The following is a 15,262-nucleotide window of genomic DNA, read 5'->3' on the forward strand; positions in this document are numbered from 1 at the left end:
AAGAAAAAGGAGGGGCGCCTGGGTGGCTCAGTGGGTTAAGCCGCTGCCTTCGGCTCAGGTCATGATCTCAGGGTCCTGGGATAGAGCCCCGCGTTGGGCTCTCTGCTCAGCAGGGAGCCTGCTTCCTCCTCTCTCTCTGCCTGCCTCTCTGCCTGCTTGTGATCTCTGTCTGTCAAATAAATAAATAAATAAAATCTTAAAAAAAAAAAAAGAAAAAAAAAGAATAAGAAAAAGGAAAAGATGAACCCTTTTGCCATTTTTACTCAACATAATATTGGAAGTCCTGGCCAGAACTTAGGAACAAATAAGAAATAAAAGGCACCTAAATTAGAAAGGAAGAAATAAAATTATCACTATTTTCAATGACATGATTTTATAGACAACCCTAAAGAATCCACCAAAAAAACTGTTAAGACTAGAAAACAAATTCAATAAAGTTGCATGATACAAAATCAATATATAAAACTGTTTCTTTTTTATATACTAACAATGAACTATAAGAAAGAGAAATCAAGAAAAAATTCCATTTTCAATTGCATCAAAAACAATAAAATACATAGGAATAATTTAACCAAGAAAGTAAAAGACCTCTAAACTTAAAATTATAAGACTTGATGAAAGAAATTGAAGAAAACACAAATAAAGAGATAGATAGTCCATGCTCATGGATTGGAGAATTAATATTATAAAAGCATCCTGTTACCCAAAGCAATATACAGATTCAATGTAATCCCTATCAAAATATCAATGGCATTTTTCACAGAAATAGAACAAACCTAAAATTTGTATGGAACCACAAAAGATCCCAAAGAGCCAAAGTAATCTTGAGAAAGAACAAAGCTGAAGGTATCACACTCCCAGATTTCAAACTATATCACAAAGCCAAAATAATCAAAATAGCATGGTATCTGCATAAAAGCAGACACAGAACAGTGGAATAGAACAGACAGCCCAGAAATAAACCCACACATATATAGTCAATTAATTTACAACAAAGATGATAAGCATACAATGAGGAAAGGATACTCTCTTCAGTAAATGGTGTTAGGAAAACTGGAAGCCACTTACAAAAGAATGAAACAGGGCCACTACCTTACACCATACACAAATTAATTCAAAGTAAAGACTTAAATATAGGTCTGGAAGCCATAAAACTCTGAGAAGAAATATAAGCAGTAAGTTCCTTGACATTGTTCTTGGCAGTATGTTCTGAGATATGACTCTAAAGGCAATGGCAACAAAAGCAAAAGTAAACAAAAGACTACATCAACCTAAAAAGCTTCTGCATAGCAAAGGAAAGCATCAACAAAATGAAAAGACAACCTACTGAACAGAAGAAGATATTTGCAAACCATATATTCATTAAGGGTTTATATCTAAACTATGTAAAGAGTTCATACAGTTCAGTAACCAAAAAAGCAAAAAAACAAAACAAAACAACAACAACAAAAAAAACAATCTGATTTAAAAATAGGCAGAGGAGGGGCGCCTGGGTGGCTCAGTGGGTTAAGCCGCTGCCTTCGGCTCAGGTCATGATCTCAGGGTCCTGGGATCGAGTCCCGCATCGGGCTCTCTGCTCAGCAGGGAGCCTGCTTCCCTCTCTCTCTCTCTGCCTGCCTCTCTGTCTACTTGTGATCTCTCTCTGTCAAATAAATAAATAAAATCTTAAAAAAAAAAAAATAGGCAGAGGATCTGAATAGACATTTTTCCAGAGAGTATATCCATATGGCTAAAAGACACATGAAAAGATGCTCAAAACCACCAATCATCAGGGAAATACAAATCAAAACCATAATGAAATATTACTTAACACCTGCCAGAATGACTATTATCAAAAGGACAAGAAATAACAAGTGTTGGCAGCAACATGGAAAAAAGGGAACCCTCCTGCGCGGTTGGTAGGAGCATAAATTGGTGTCACCACCTTGGAAAACAGTATGGAGGTTTCTCAACGAATTAAAAATAGAACTACCGGGCGCCTGGGTGGCTCAGTGGGTTAAGCCTCTGCCTTCGGCTCAGGTCATGATCTCGGGGTCCTGGGATCGAGGCCTGCATTGGGCTCTCTGCTCAGCGGGGAGCCTGCTTTGTCCTCTCTCTCTATGCCTGCCTCTCTGCCTACTTGTGATCTCTCTCTCTCTGTGTTTCAAATAAATAAATAAAATCTTTTAAAAAAAAATAGAACTACCATATGATACAGTGATTCCACTTCTGGGCATTTATCCAAAGGAAAAAAAACACTAACTAAAAAGACATATGTGCCATCAATGTTCTTTGCAACATTATCTACAATAGCCAAGATATAGAAACAGCCTTAGTGTCTATCAATGGATGAATAAATGAAGAAGATACTGCATATATATATATAATTCCAATCTGTACACACACACACACATATTAGGATACTATAAAGCTGTAAAAAAGAATAAAATCTTTCCATTTGCAATGACATGGATGGACCTTGAGGACATGATGCTCAGTAAACTAAATCAGAGAGAGACAGATACCATTTGATCTCACTTATATGTGAAATCTAAAAAGCAAAACAAACGAACAGACAAAACAAAACTCATAGATAGAACAGATTTGTGGTTGCCAGATGTAAAGGAGAGAGGGGGTGTTAAAGTGAGATGGGTGAGGGGAACAAGAGATAGAAACTTCAGGGGCACCTGGATGGTTCAGTCAGTTAAGTGTTAGGTCACAATCTTGGGTCCTGGGATTAAGCCCTGTGATGGGCTCCCCACTCAGTAGGGAGTCTGCTTATCCTTCTGCCCCTCCCCCCCCTCGTTTTTTTTCTCTCTCTCAAATAAATAAATAAAATCTTTTTTAAAAAAGAAGTACAAACTTCCAGTGATAAAATTAATAAGTCGAGGAGATGTAATGCGTAGCAGGGTGACCATAGCCAATATTGATAGCTAGGTATATTGTGGTGATCACTTTGCAGTTGTGGAATCATTACCTGAAACTAACAAAATGTATGTCAATTATACTTCAATAAATAAAGTCTACCTTTGTCAGCCAACTTCCCTATATAACCAGAGCAATAAACATACCAGCTTTTCCTATTACTATAACATGTTATAAAAAGTAAAGAAAATTTTGCACTTTGGCACTACAGCCCCTTAACTAATCTGGTCTCCAGTGATTCATTTGCAAACTTTATTACCTGCTGTAAGCATTGTGACTTGTATGCCATGATATTATTCAGACACATCAGTCCTGCTTATATTATTACCGTCTGGTCTGAATTCTCCAGAATGGGTAAGCAGAGAATATAAGTTGTTTACAGGCTGCCGCAGGCTATTATCAGGGTCTATTAAACCGAGGGAAGCACACAGAGGAGAAAGAATCCCATTTGGCACGGGTGTTAGATGTCCTGGTGTTTTGGGGTCTTTGCAACTGCTCTCTGCGACTACGCTGCTAATTCCCGTCTATTTGTCAACTGTATTTTTCTTCTCCCCTCTCCCCCCATCCTGACTCCTATCAATTTTCAAGCAATAAACGTCAGGAAGCCGTCCCCACCATCGCCACCATCCATTTCCTCTTGTTTTGCTGGCTGGAAACAAACAGCTGTGGCTAGTCAGCAGGCTGGGGGGAAGCAGAAAATTATCATCATTTAACCAGCAGGTACCCCTGCTTGCCAGTTAGCGCTCTGTTCCTCCTCGCCTGCCTCTTCTCCGGGAGGAGATGTTCCTAGCTCCTTTTCCCTGGTTTTGTTTTGGGTTTTTTTGTTTGTTTGTTTGTTTTGCTTTGCTTTGTCTTGTTTTTGATAGAACTGATTTTTGAAACCTTTACAAAATTTTGTTCAGTACATTTTCTTTAGAATCTTTACGTACCTAAAATTGAGGCACACATTTCTTTAAAAGTTGGAGGCCAATAGCTAACCACCCCAATAAACTATCCTGTTTCTTCCACTGCTCAACATCGTAGCAGCAGTAGCTAGGTTAATCAAGAAAATAAAGTCCCGAGTATGAGATGGTTCACTTAGAGATGTTTCTGGTCAGAGAAAATAGGGCATTAAAAAAGGAAATATATATGCACCACTACTTCTAATAAATGGAGTATTATTGACAAATCTAAGGTAGACTGCTCTGAATGCAGATTACATAGAGAAAAATATTTTTAAAACTGTCAATTGATTGCATTTTTTTTAAAAGATTTTATTTATTTATTTGACAGAGAGAGATCACAAGTAGACGGAGAGGAAGGCAGAGAGAGAGAGAGAGAGGGAAGCAGGCTTCTCGCTGAGCAGAGAGCCCGATGTGGGACTCGATCCCAGGACCCTGAGATCATGACCCGAGCCGAAGGCAGCGGCTTAACCCACTGAACCACCCAGGCGCCCCAATTGATTGCATATTAAAAGAAAAATAAGTCAAATCATCTCTTGAATAAAAATTCTTTAAATTTCAGGTGGGTCAGTCAGTTCAGTGTTCAACTCATGAGTTCAGCTCAGGTCATGATCTCAGAGTCCTGGGATCAAGCCCGGCATTGGGCTCCATGCTTAGTGAAGAATCTGTTTGGGATTCTCTCTCTCCCTCTGCCCCTCACCCCCATGCTCTCTCTCTCCTTCTCAAATAAATAAATATTTTTAAAATTCTTTAAATTCCTAAACAATTTTTACTTTTTATACATGATTAATATTTATGGTATACAGTAAATAATCTCATTAATTTTATTAAAATTATTAAATCATAACATTTGTGATTAAATGGATAATGATTAAATTCCAGAGATGGATGGAGAGTTGGGGAAAGGGAAGCATATTACTGTTGTAGGTTTCTCACCATATCCCAGTTGGGAGATGATAAAGTCAAATTCCTCGATGCTGTGGATGCTGGCTAGATCGCCACCTTCCTTCCGACATGCAGTCAAGGCATCTCTTTGGATTTTCTTTTCCTCTCTGTGAATCTTGTAGCAGTGACCTGCATATGGCCACCACTGACTTGGACAGTTAGTGGGCACATCACTTTCTAGAGAAAAAAGAGTTTTAAAAATTATAACAAAATTTTCTATCATTTGATACACAAAACAATTCATAGTAAACATTTAAAGGTAGTATTTATTTTTCTTTTTTGGCATGCATATTCATAAAAGATAAACTAGGTGCGGGCAGAAGAGCCACCAAAAACCCACAGAAACTACCAGAGCATGAGCTGGCCACCTGTGCCTTTGCATGGCCTCTGGCTTGCTCCTGCAAGACAGCGTATGACACTGTTGTGAGCAAAGGGATTTAGATTCAGAAGTCTTTTGAATTTGCCACAGGTCATGTGATCTTGGGCAAGTCACATGACAGGAACCAAAGGATCCGTATATGTAAAAACGTTTCACTAATATTGATAGCAATACTAATAGGAAGCTACTTATCCTCACTGTGTTCTTCTGGACTAGAAACCATTTGAGATAATGTTACTATAAATTACAAACTCCGCAATAATTATTATTAAGTCAATGAGTAATAGTGGCCAACATCCTAATTTTTGCTACTAGGAGTTAGGGTTAAATCTCATAAATCGTAACTTCATGTTGCAAAAATGAACTGTAATAGTAATGAGCTGGCAAAAGGGAAAGGAAAGATATTTGAGGGCAGAAACTCACGTTATTCATCCTTGTATGCCCTAGGACTGGCATGGGGGTTGGCACATGGCTGGTGTAATGAAGGTAGGTTGAGAATATATATGGAATATGCAACAGCTTATCATTACCATTTATCAATACTCTTTCAAACTGCAAGTTAGCAATGCACCTTGCTTAAAGAGGGACTCTATAACCACATGAATGTTAATTTATACATGTTTGGTAGTGAATGTACTCAGCATGCTACCTTAGCAAATGCTCAGTATGGTAAATGTGTATTATTTAATGAATCCCTTAAAGCCCTTTTTCCCTATAGACCAGGACTGTCTGCCACATGTTTGAGTCCCAGATTCTGTTTACAGGAGTCATGTAAGTAAACAGTCATCCATGATGACCAAGCACTGCATTATCATCGTAGAAAACATGCACATGCTTAAAAAATCCCAGCCCCTCAATACAGTATAGATATTCTACACTTCTAAGTTACATTAAAAAAAAAAAAATTTACTATAACTCTGGAGCCCTCTGGTGGGATATTTTGATCTTGCTACCTGGGATGCTGAAAATAATGTCAGTAAGTGCAGAGGCCTTCAAAGACTGAACCGGTGACCTTTAAAAACATCTTAAAACATGAAGACAGCCAAGGAAAAGGAGTTCCAAGGGGCAGCCAGAAAAGATCTCTCGTTCCTGTGGAGCAACACTGTCTAACAGAGATACGATGTAAGTCACGAATGAGAATCACATACATGGTTTTAAATTTGCTAGCAGCTGTGTTAAATAAAAATAAAAAGAAACAGGCATATTTAATTTTAATAATTTATTTTATTTAACCCAGTATACCCCAAATATTATCATTTCAACATGTAATCAATAAAAAAGAAGTCACGAGATATTTTTACTCGTTTGTGTGGGAAGTCTTGGAAAGGCCATATGCATTTTACACACTTAGAGCACATTTCAGGTCAAACTAGTCCCACTTCATGCTCTCAGTGGCCACTTGTGGTTGTGTGCTCATGTGACAGTGTGGTTCTAGGATCCCAGGAATTATGGCAAACAGGGTAGCATTGCAGGACCAACAGGGTACAAGGTAGAACACTTGCCCCAGGGGGTCACCAGTCATGTGTACTGCATAATTTTAACTCTCACAGGATTTTCCTCTGTGGTTTATTTGAGTTTATAGATAAGATAGAATGATTCATCTAGGAAATACAGAGAAATTCAAAACCCCATGTCAAGTGAAGGTTAGCAAGTGAAATGAGGTGGGGCATAGTAGAGAAATTAGGCTAATTTATGGAATGCTTGACAGTATGAACACATTTTCACAGGCAAAACAGGTATTAATATTTCCCATTACAGATGAGGAACCCAAAACTGGGAGTTAAGTAACAAGGCTAAGTTCCAGAATTCTGCTTCCTGTACCAGAGAAGCTATTTTAAAAAGCATTCTCATCTCCCCCTACATGGTAATTCCAAATCTTCTAAAGGAGAATTGTATGCCTTTTTCCAAGGAGAAAGAATTATACATTTTCTCCTATGGGAGGAATAGAGAAGATGAAGTGCAAAATGATTTAGGTCTCCCAGACACATGTTTCCAGTCATAATATCATCAAACCCAAGAACCAGGACGATTGTCTGTATCCACTGGAGATCATGACCATTTCTGTCTCTATTAAAATTGCAAATACAGACATGTACCCCTGGGACAAATAATACATTATATGTTAATAAATATTTTTAAAATTGCAAATACACCTACTCTTTGGTCTAGCAACTCCACTTCAGGGAATGATCACACACATGAAATGACATGTGTATAAAATTATTCACTGTAGGATTGTTTGTAAATAAAAAATCAGAAGAAAATTGAAGGTCCATCAATAGGTGACTGGTCAAAAATATACAAGGTCTCTCTCTAATGTCTATTGTGAGTCATAAAAATAAACCCAAAAGCTATTTTTGTACCATTATGGAAAGATGTCCACATTTTTTATCTGAAAAAGGTGAAGAAGATATGTATTGGGTGCTGCCATTTGTATAAAGCAGACAGAAATAATCATAAACATATTTGTTGATATATTTATAGACTAACCAGATAAAGATAAACATCCAGAAACAGTTATTTATCAGGGACGAGAACTAGGTGTTAGAGGTTAAGAGGTAGAAGGAAAATACTATTATTTTCTATCACTTTATAAATTTTGATTTTCCAACTATGTCAATCATATTTTAAAGTCAACTTTTTTTTTTTTAACTTTAGAAGTCAAGGAGAGAAGTTAAGAATGCCGTACTGTCAGATTTCTCAAGCAGAATACACACATACATACATACATCCCTCTGAAGTATTAAGTGTCTCTCCAAAAACAGCTGATAGTGAAAAAAATGTGGGTTGTCTGCTTTTTGTCAATTTGAAAAAAGGGTGCATTCTTGCGTTTGTAACTTAATTCTTCTATAAAATTATAAGAGAGAGCATAATTGACTTCTTTCCCCAGAGTCTAGCCAATATATAAAATTCAGTTAGTATTTTTGGATGTTTTGTCCCATTTCTGTGAAGACTTCCACTGAAGACGCTAAACTTATGGCACGAGAGCCCAGATAAATCCTTAAATAGCCAGAATATAATAAAAACATCCTTTGCAGATATTTATTTCCTAGTTTGGATTCCTGTTTTGTCACATGTGCAAGTTTTATATATCCTCTGAATATCCTCTTCCTCATTGAGAATGTGTGAATAATAATGCCTTGCTCATAGGGCTGCTATGAGGCTAGAATTCTTATTTATGTTCTTTTGAAGTCTTTGTACATGCCTGTACACCACAGCACACTCAGGAAATGTTGGTGACCATTACTAGTAACCAACAAAAAGAAATTCCGTAGGACTATGACTAAGTTTACTCCATAAATTATCAACACAACCTGTCATTTCATACAGTTATGCTTGTCTATAATTTTCTTCTTTCAATTAAATTATCTTCTACACTTCAGACCAAATAGATCACTTACCAGAGGGAATCACAAAAGGATTCAAACTTGTGTTGCCCTTTTTACAAATATAGCCTAGTCTCTGAACACATTCCAGATTTTCCCATTTAGCGTTTTTCCCAGGATTTAGTGACACACAGCTTTTTCCAGGTTCTGTTGATGGACTTCCTTTGGGGAAGAGAAAAAATCAAAGTGGGATTATTATGGTAGTACAAGCAGTTAGCCCCCAAAACCTCACAACTTCATCCCAAATGGGATTTGGATCCCATTCTGTCTCTGGCTTCATATTCACCAATAAATCTTTATTGACTGCAGTGCAAAAGACACGTTGAGTATCTATTTCTTTTCTTATCGTTGGGTCATTCTAGTGTCTAAAATGTTGATTATACAAGTTCACTTCTTTGAAATAAGTCATTTCACAATATTGACAATAAAGCTAGACTTTATAATCCTAAACAATCTTCACATTGGGTTTTGTTATGTATAATCAATCTAGAAGTAACTAACAAAATACAAAACACACAATGTTCTAAACCAATCATATTAAATATTGTAAATACCTACCAAAAACCTACATAAGGCTAACTGCGAGGAGCGAACTAGAGAATTTCTGAACATGGTAAAACTTCCTCCAACTGGAGAGAAGAGATGGAAGAGGAAGACAGCAAAGAGGAGAAAGACTAGGGAAGGGGAGCTTGAGAAGCAACAGGGCATAGGAAACACCGATAAAGTCCACCCCAAACTCAGACTCTTCCTCAGGATTTTCAACCGAGCCCACTGAAGATTTTTAACCACTAGCCCATCATCCCATATCTTCCTGAAAATTGATAAAAGAACCAGATAAAGTCAACTTTGGGGGGCGCCTGCTTTCGGCTCAGGGCATGATCTCAGGGTCCTGAAATCGAGCCCCGCATCGGGCTCTTTGCTCAGCAGGGAGCCTGCTTCCCCTTCTCTCTCTGCCTGCCTCTCTGCCTTCTTATGATCTCTCTCTGTCAAAAAAAAAAAAAAAAAATCTTTTTTAAAAAGTCACCTTTGGGAATGCAACGGATACATTAAGGCCCAAATTTCTCACGCCTTTTCACTAGTTAATACAGGATTTTAAAACTAGTGTTCTGAAAACTAGCGCCATCTCTCACCTGAAGACAGGTTGATGAGCCTCCTTTTGTTAATGACTCTGTTCTGTGACCTCTGACACGTATATAACCTGGACCTGGACCTCACTTTGCCTTCCTGCTAGATGGGAACCATATCTCCTGCTCCATAAAGCTTTTGTCAACATTTTTTGAAAGTTTTGGAAGAGCGTACAGTGAAAAACACTGCCAATGATAAGGACTTAAATATGTCAATTAGTTGTCTTTAAATGGCTACCATAGATATAGATTTGAGTTCGCACTTCTCCGGCATTTGTGTAAAATAGCCTCACTTTAAATGTGAATGTATTTTAATAGATGTATTTCTTGGTAAGTACACAACTGAATGCTTAATCAAATATTTCATGCAATAACAGCTTCTAGTATTCCACAAGTTTCTGATTCTAGTTTGAAGAAACTCTCCAGAGAGTTTCAGATTGTTTCAGGTGATTTAACCTTGTACCTCTTATTTCTCAGGAATTTGGTTTAATAAGGGAGGACATTTCTTTTCCTTTCTCATCAATATTCTAATTTCATTCCTCATTTTCACTGCAGTTAGACCCCCAATTTTCTCACTGAACCCTTAGAATGCAAGTGGTTAAGTATTACAATAATTATTCCAAAATTGCATAATAAATAAAGTGACCTGCCAAACATGCAATAATTCAGCAGCAAAAAATAAACTCTAGTTCCTTAAAAAAATCATTATCATTTAATGATCCGATTGAGCCCAACTGGCATTCTCTAATTTAATCTGACTGAGTGGGCAGACAAATCAAATCCTCACCCACGAGAAAGACATCTTATATTCCTCTACCGTAATGTTTAGTTCCCATATTGTAGAGGAAAACAAAGCTGACTCTAGTGACAGCCCTGTTAGTGTGCACTGAAGGAATGCATTGGATGTGGAATTTCATAGGAAAAGCACATCAGTTTAAACCAAAATATATCCTCTAAAATTTCCCTTTTGTGTTTTGGCATCTATTCTGAGCTAGCTAGCTAGCTTGCTTCTTCTTATTTTCAAAGTTTTCATTTTCTTTAAATAACATAAATTAGTAACATAGAAGAGAGTTTAGTTTCCTAAGCCCAATGCAAAAAACATTCAGTGGCTTTTAAGAAAGATGTCTGACCATATGGAGAAACAACTACATCAGTATTTTCTCATAGCAGAATTAGTAAATGAGAATGTGACCCATCATTTTCCACACCCATGCAGACATTAGTAATCATTAATTATTATATTCTTTGCTAATAAACCAACATTAGTATGGGGTGGGATTGGAAGTGGGGGTGGGGAGTTCTGAATCACACTCCATAGAGCACCTCAAGCACAAAAGTGCTAATGAATTATTATGCTAGCATGGAATATTATCATCTATGTCTGAAATACCATTTTAATCCAACTCTATTAGATTAACAACAGAAGAAAATGATGTTAAGCTCCTTATAACAATGACAGAAAAATCATAAATATCTCAGGGTTCAAGACAATGAGAAATTGTCCAGCCCTAAATAATCCATATTCACTTAAATTCACAGTATGTGTGTGTAAATGTAAATAAATACATATACAATCTTTGAATATACTATATAGCATTATATAGTATATATACACATACATCTCATAAGTATAAATTTCATATATAAGCACTTTCAACTGGAACATTGTAGAATTTGAAAACTTGATTTTGAATATAATAGCTAGCAAATCAAGGATATTCAGAGAATGTGTACTTTAACAGAGTCCTGTATTGATTTGTGTCATAACTCTGCCAGACAAATCTCTAACCCGGGAAGCAGGTATAACTTTACGGTTTTATGATATGCAAATCTAGTTGGCAGATTTCAAAGGAATGTGAGAAATAGACTATATTTGGTAAAGTCTCCCAATTCTTTTCTTTGAGTTCCCCATGTGAGGTGATGAAGATCACTATGGTATCCAGATAAATTAAATCTTGATGTATTTATCCACAGACAAGCTGGACCCTACCTGGTAACCAGTTCAAATATCGGAATGGACTGCCACTGCTCCACTGCCATCCAGTGTTGAAACTCAGGCTGTTAAGTCCAATCCAGAGTCCTGAGGTCAAGGAACTGGTTAATCCTATGGAACAAAAGCAAAACCAAACAACAAACAAAAACCAAAACTGACATTTGGAAAATACAATGGAATTGAATTCAGAATTAAGTGCTTGGATCAAAATGTATTAGAGAGAAGTAAAAAAAAAAAAATGCCTAATATTTCTCCTTGGATTCTCCTAAGGTAAGTACAACTACTACCTCCATTGGCAGATAAAGAAACAGAGAAGCAAAGAAACAGAGAAACAAAGAAAGCCCAAGAAAGATTCTTAGTGAGCTCTAGTAAGATTCTTGCTAAGCTTCTAATCCAGATATGACCAGGCTTCGACCCTATCATCTTGGAATACTCCTATAGGATAGTAGGAGTGTGCTTTTAATTTGGATGACTCTATCAACAAAAGATAATTTTACTTCATTTTAGAGTACAAATAAGATTTTTTAAAAGATTTTGTTAATTTGTTTGAGAGTCCACAAATGAGCAGCAGGAGGGACAAGCAGACTCCTTGATGAGCCCAGAGCCCTACATGGGCTCCAACTCGCGACCCTGAGACCATGACCTGAGCAGAAATAAAGAGTCAGATATTTAACCAACTGAGCCACCCAGGTGCTCCTACAGTACAAATAGGATTTATTATGAAAAATACCAAGTTTTCTATCATAAAATGTTTAATAAACATTTCAATCTCTCATTCTCATAAGTTATTACCTAATCTTCCATAACTTAGTCTACGAATTTTATCTCATGACATTTTTAAAAATCAATTTTTCTTTTTATTAATATTTTACTTAAAGTCTAAGTGAAATTCTTTGGCTAACATGAACAATACTTTGTTTAGGCACTTCATAAATCATAATTACAATATTTCAAACTCTGTGCGGTTGGGGGGGTTGGTTTGGTGGAGGTTAGTGTAGAATTAAAAAACAAGCCACATGGACATTTGCCCTGTGGTGTCAAACACTCTGATTTCTTACCTACCTATACTTTTAAAAAACAGATTCTCTGTTCTCTCTACCTTGTTTTTAGTTGATTAAAGAGGACCACAGAGGAGAGGGAAAAGTAAATGGGAAGGAATCAGATAAGGAGAAAAACCATGATAGACTCTGGACTCCAGGACACAAACTGAGGGTTATAGAAGGAAGGGGGTGAAGGGATGGGGTAACAGAGTGATGCGTATTAAGGAGGGCACATGTGGTGATGAGCACTGGGTGTTATAGGAATCGTTGAACACTACATCAAAAACTAATGATGTACTATATACTGGCAAGTTGAACATAATAAAAAAAAGGGAGTGCATAAAAAGCAATATTATCCTTTGTCTGAAGTAAAATACCAAACTTAAGTTGGTATTCTTGTCAATGGCGAGAATTACCACTTACTCTATTCAGCCTACTGTATGTGTCCATTTAATCCCACAAACTATGATAGCTGTCTCGTGACACCAAAACCCAGACTCTACAGTTCTTATGTAACCAACTGAGCTATCTCAAAGTCACTAACATTTTCCCCAATTTCTCATTAGCTCACATATGCATATATTCATGTCACCAATTCAAAGGAATGGAGGTCCCAGCGACTCAGTGCCAAATAATCAGATCTCACATTTATTGCATCCACTTCCATTAAAGGGCAGATGATGGTCTTAGAGGTCACGGGGCCTGAATGTTACACTCAGTACATTCAGAATCTGGAAGTGAGGCACTCACAAAGGGCGGCCCAAATACCCACTTGTTGATTAGGTTGATATTGATTAGGTAGGTTGATGCTTAATAAACGGAACTGAATTCGATACTGGAATCACTTACTGAAAAGTAAACCCTATTGTGTGATTTCTTTAAACAAAGTAATAAAATAATGATGGGATGAAATTAAATACTGGAATGTAAAAATCAGTGAAAATTAATTCAGATCCACTCATTTTTATCAGATGTTCTAGAAAAATCGCTTGAGTTAGCACAGTTCTTACAGACGGGTGCTTTATGTACCTTGGGAGGTATCTAGTCCAATCTCTTCATTGTACAGAGGAAGAAATTAAAGACAGAGAGATTAAGAAACATGGGGAGAGGCAGAGGATTAGCAGATCAGGTTCAATGTGGTTTCTCCAGTGGATTCAATCCCAGTTTGAATTAATTTTGCCTGTGAGTTATTACTATAATATGTTTTCTAGATAACTTTAAATGTCATAGCACTTTTAAATAAACAACAATGAACCAGACAGCTATTTCTGATACGTGTCATTCCTCTCCAAACAAAAGTCAATGCCGGGGGCGCCTGGGTGGCTCAGTGGGTTAAGCCGCTGCCTTCGGCTCAGGTCATGATCTCAGGGTCCTGGGATCGAGTCCCACATCGGGCTCTCTGCTCAGCAAGAAGCCTGCTTCCCTCTCTCTCTGCCTTCCTCTCCGTCTACTTGTGATCTCTCTCTGTCAAATAAATAAATAAAATCTTAAAAAAAAAAAAAAAGTCAATGCCGGAACTCACTCCTAACACCTGTGAAGACTCAGCTTTGGGTTCTCCAAAGTTGGAATCTCAAAAAAATAGAAATGTTTATTGTAAACTCTACCAAGGGGATGAGATTATCAAAAGGGTAAGTCTTTGTATTTCTAAAGTCTGAAATCTCTGGGATGAGCATCACCAAGTATGACTGCATTTATTTAAAATAATATTAATGTGATAAAAAGGCATTCATATGAAATTAATTTTATAATTATTTATCTTATCAATGGTCACCTTTTCTTTTTACATATAGTTGTTAAAACTATTTGAGTACTACACTATTTAGTCACTTTAGGATAAATTAAAGAAATCAACTAAAAAGTTCTGTCCTATCTCATTTATGTAATAGGTAACTTATGATGTGTCAAGTGGAAATACTTGTCTACTACTCTGTGCCTTAGAAATGTCATTCTGAGCAGCTGCCTTCGGCTCAGGTCATGATCCCAGCGTCCTGGGATCGAGTCCCACATCGGGCTCCTTGCTCATCCGGGAGCCTGCTTCTCCCTCTGCCTCTGCCTGCCATTCTGTCTTCCTGTGCTTGCTCTCTCTCCCTCTCTCTCTCTGACAAATAAATAAATAAAATCTTAAAAAAAAAATTAGCTTCCCTTTGAAAAAAAAAAAAAAAGAAATGTCATTCTGGGGTCAGTGTCACACTGACACTACATTTTATGTTAGTAATTACTCCATTAAATACTATTGAACACAACGACTTTTTTCATAAACTACTTAAAGTTGTAGTCACCTGACTAATAATCTCTATACGTAGAGAGGGGTAAACTAGAGACAAAGATGCTGAAAGTAGCATTTCACAAATGCTTAATATAGCTATTCCCCCAAATCAAATACTCTTGTATTTTAAAAAATTTATTCATTAAGAAAATAAACATTTATAAGTTTTCAAAACTATAAGTAATTCACTGACTATAGAAAGAATTAAAGTAGATTTTTTCTGATTGCTGAAATTACTGTTTAGCATAACAAAGCAAAGCAGATAGCTTCTTAAAGGAATTATC

The 15,262-nt window shown here is 36.9% G+C and overlaps 1 protein-coding gene across 4 annotated transcripts in view; it reads right to left on the reverse strand.

Moving 5' to 3' along the window:
* The window catches only part of MRC1 (mannose receptor C-type 1), a 122,579-nt gene that overhangs the window by 61,725 nt on the left and 45,592 nt on the right, over positions 1–15,262 (reverse strand). For all 4 annotated transcript variants that reach the window (XM_047741189.1, XM_047741190.1, XM_047741191.1 and 1 more), the window contains 3 exons: positions 11,670–11,783; positions 8,571–8,717; positions 4,782–4,967 (listed from right to left, as the gene is read on the reverse strand). In XM_047741189.1, the coding sequence (XP_047597145.1) occupies positions 4,782–4,967; positions 8,571–8,717; positions 11,670–11,783 (447 nt within the window). The remainder of the gene's footprint in view (positions 1–4,781; positions 4,968–8,570; positions 8,718–11,669; positions 11,784–15,262) is intronic.

Source organism: Lutra lutra, chromosome 8 (genome assembly GCF_902655055.1).
Source record: "Lutra lutra chromosome 8, mLutLut1.2, whole genome shotgun sequence".
Taxonomy (NCBI): Eukaryota; Metazoa; Chordata; class Mammalia; order Carnivora; family Mustelidae; genus Lutra; species Lutra lutra.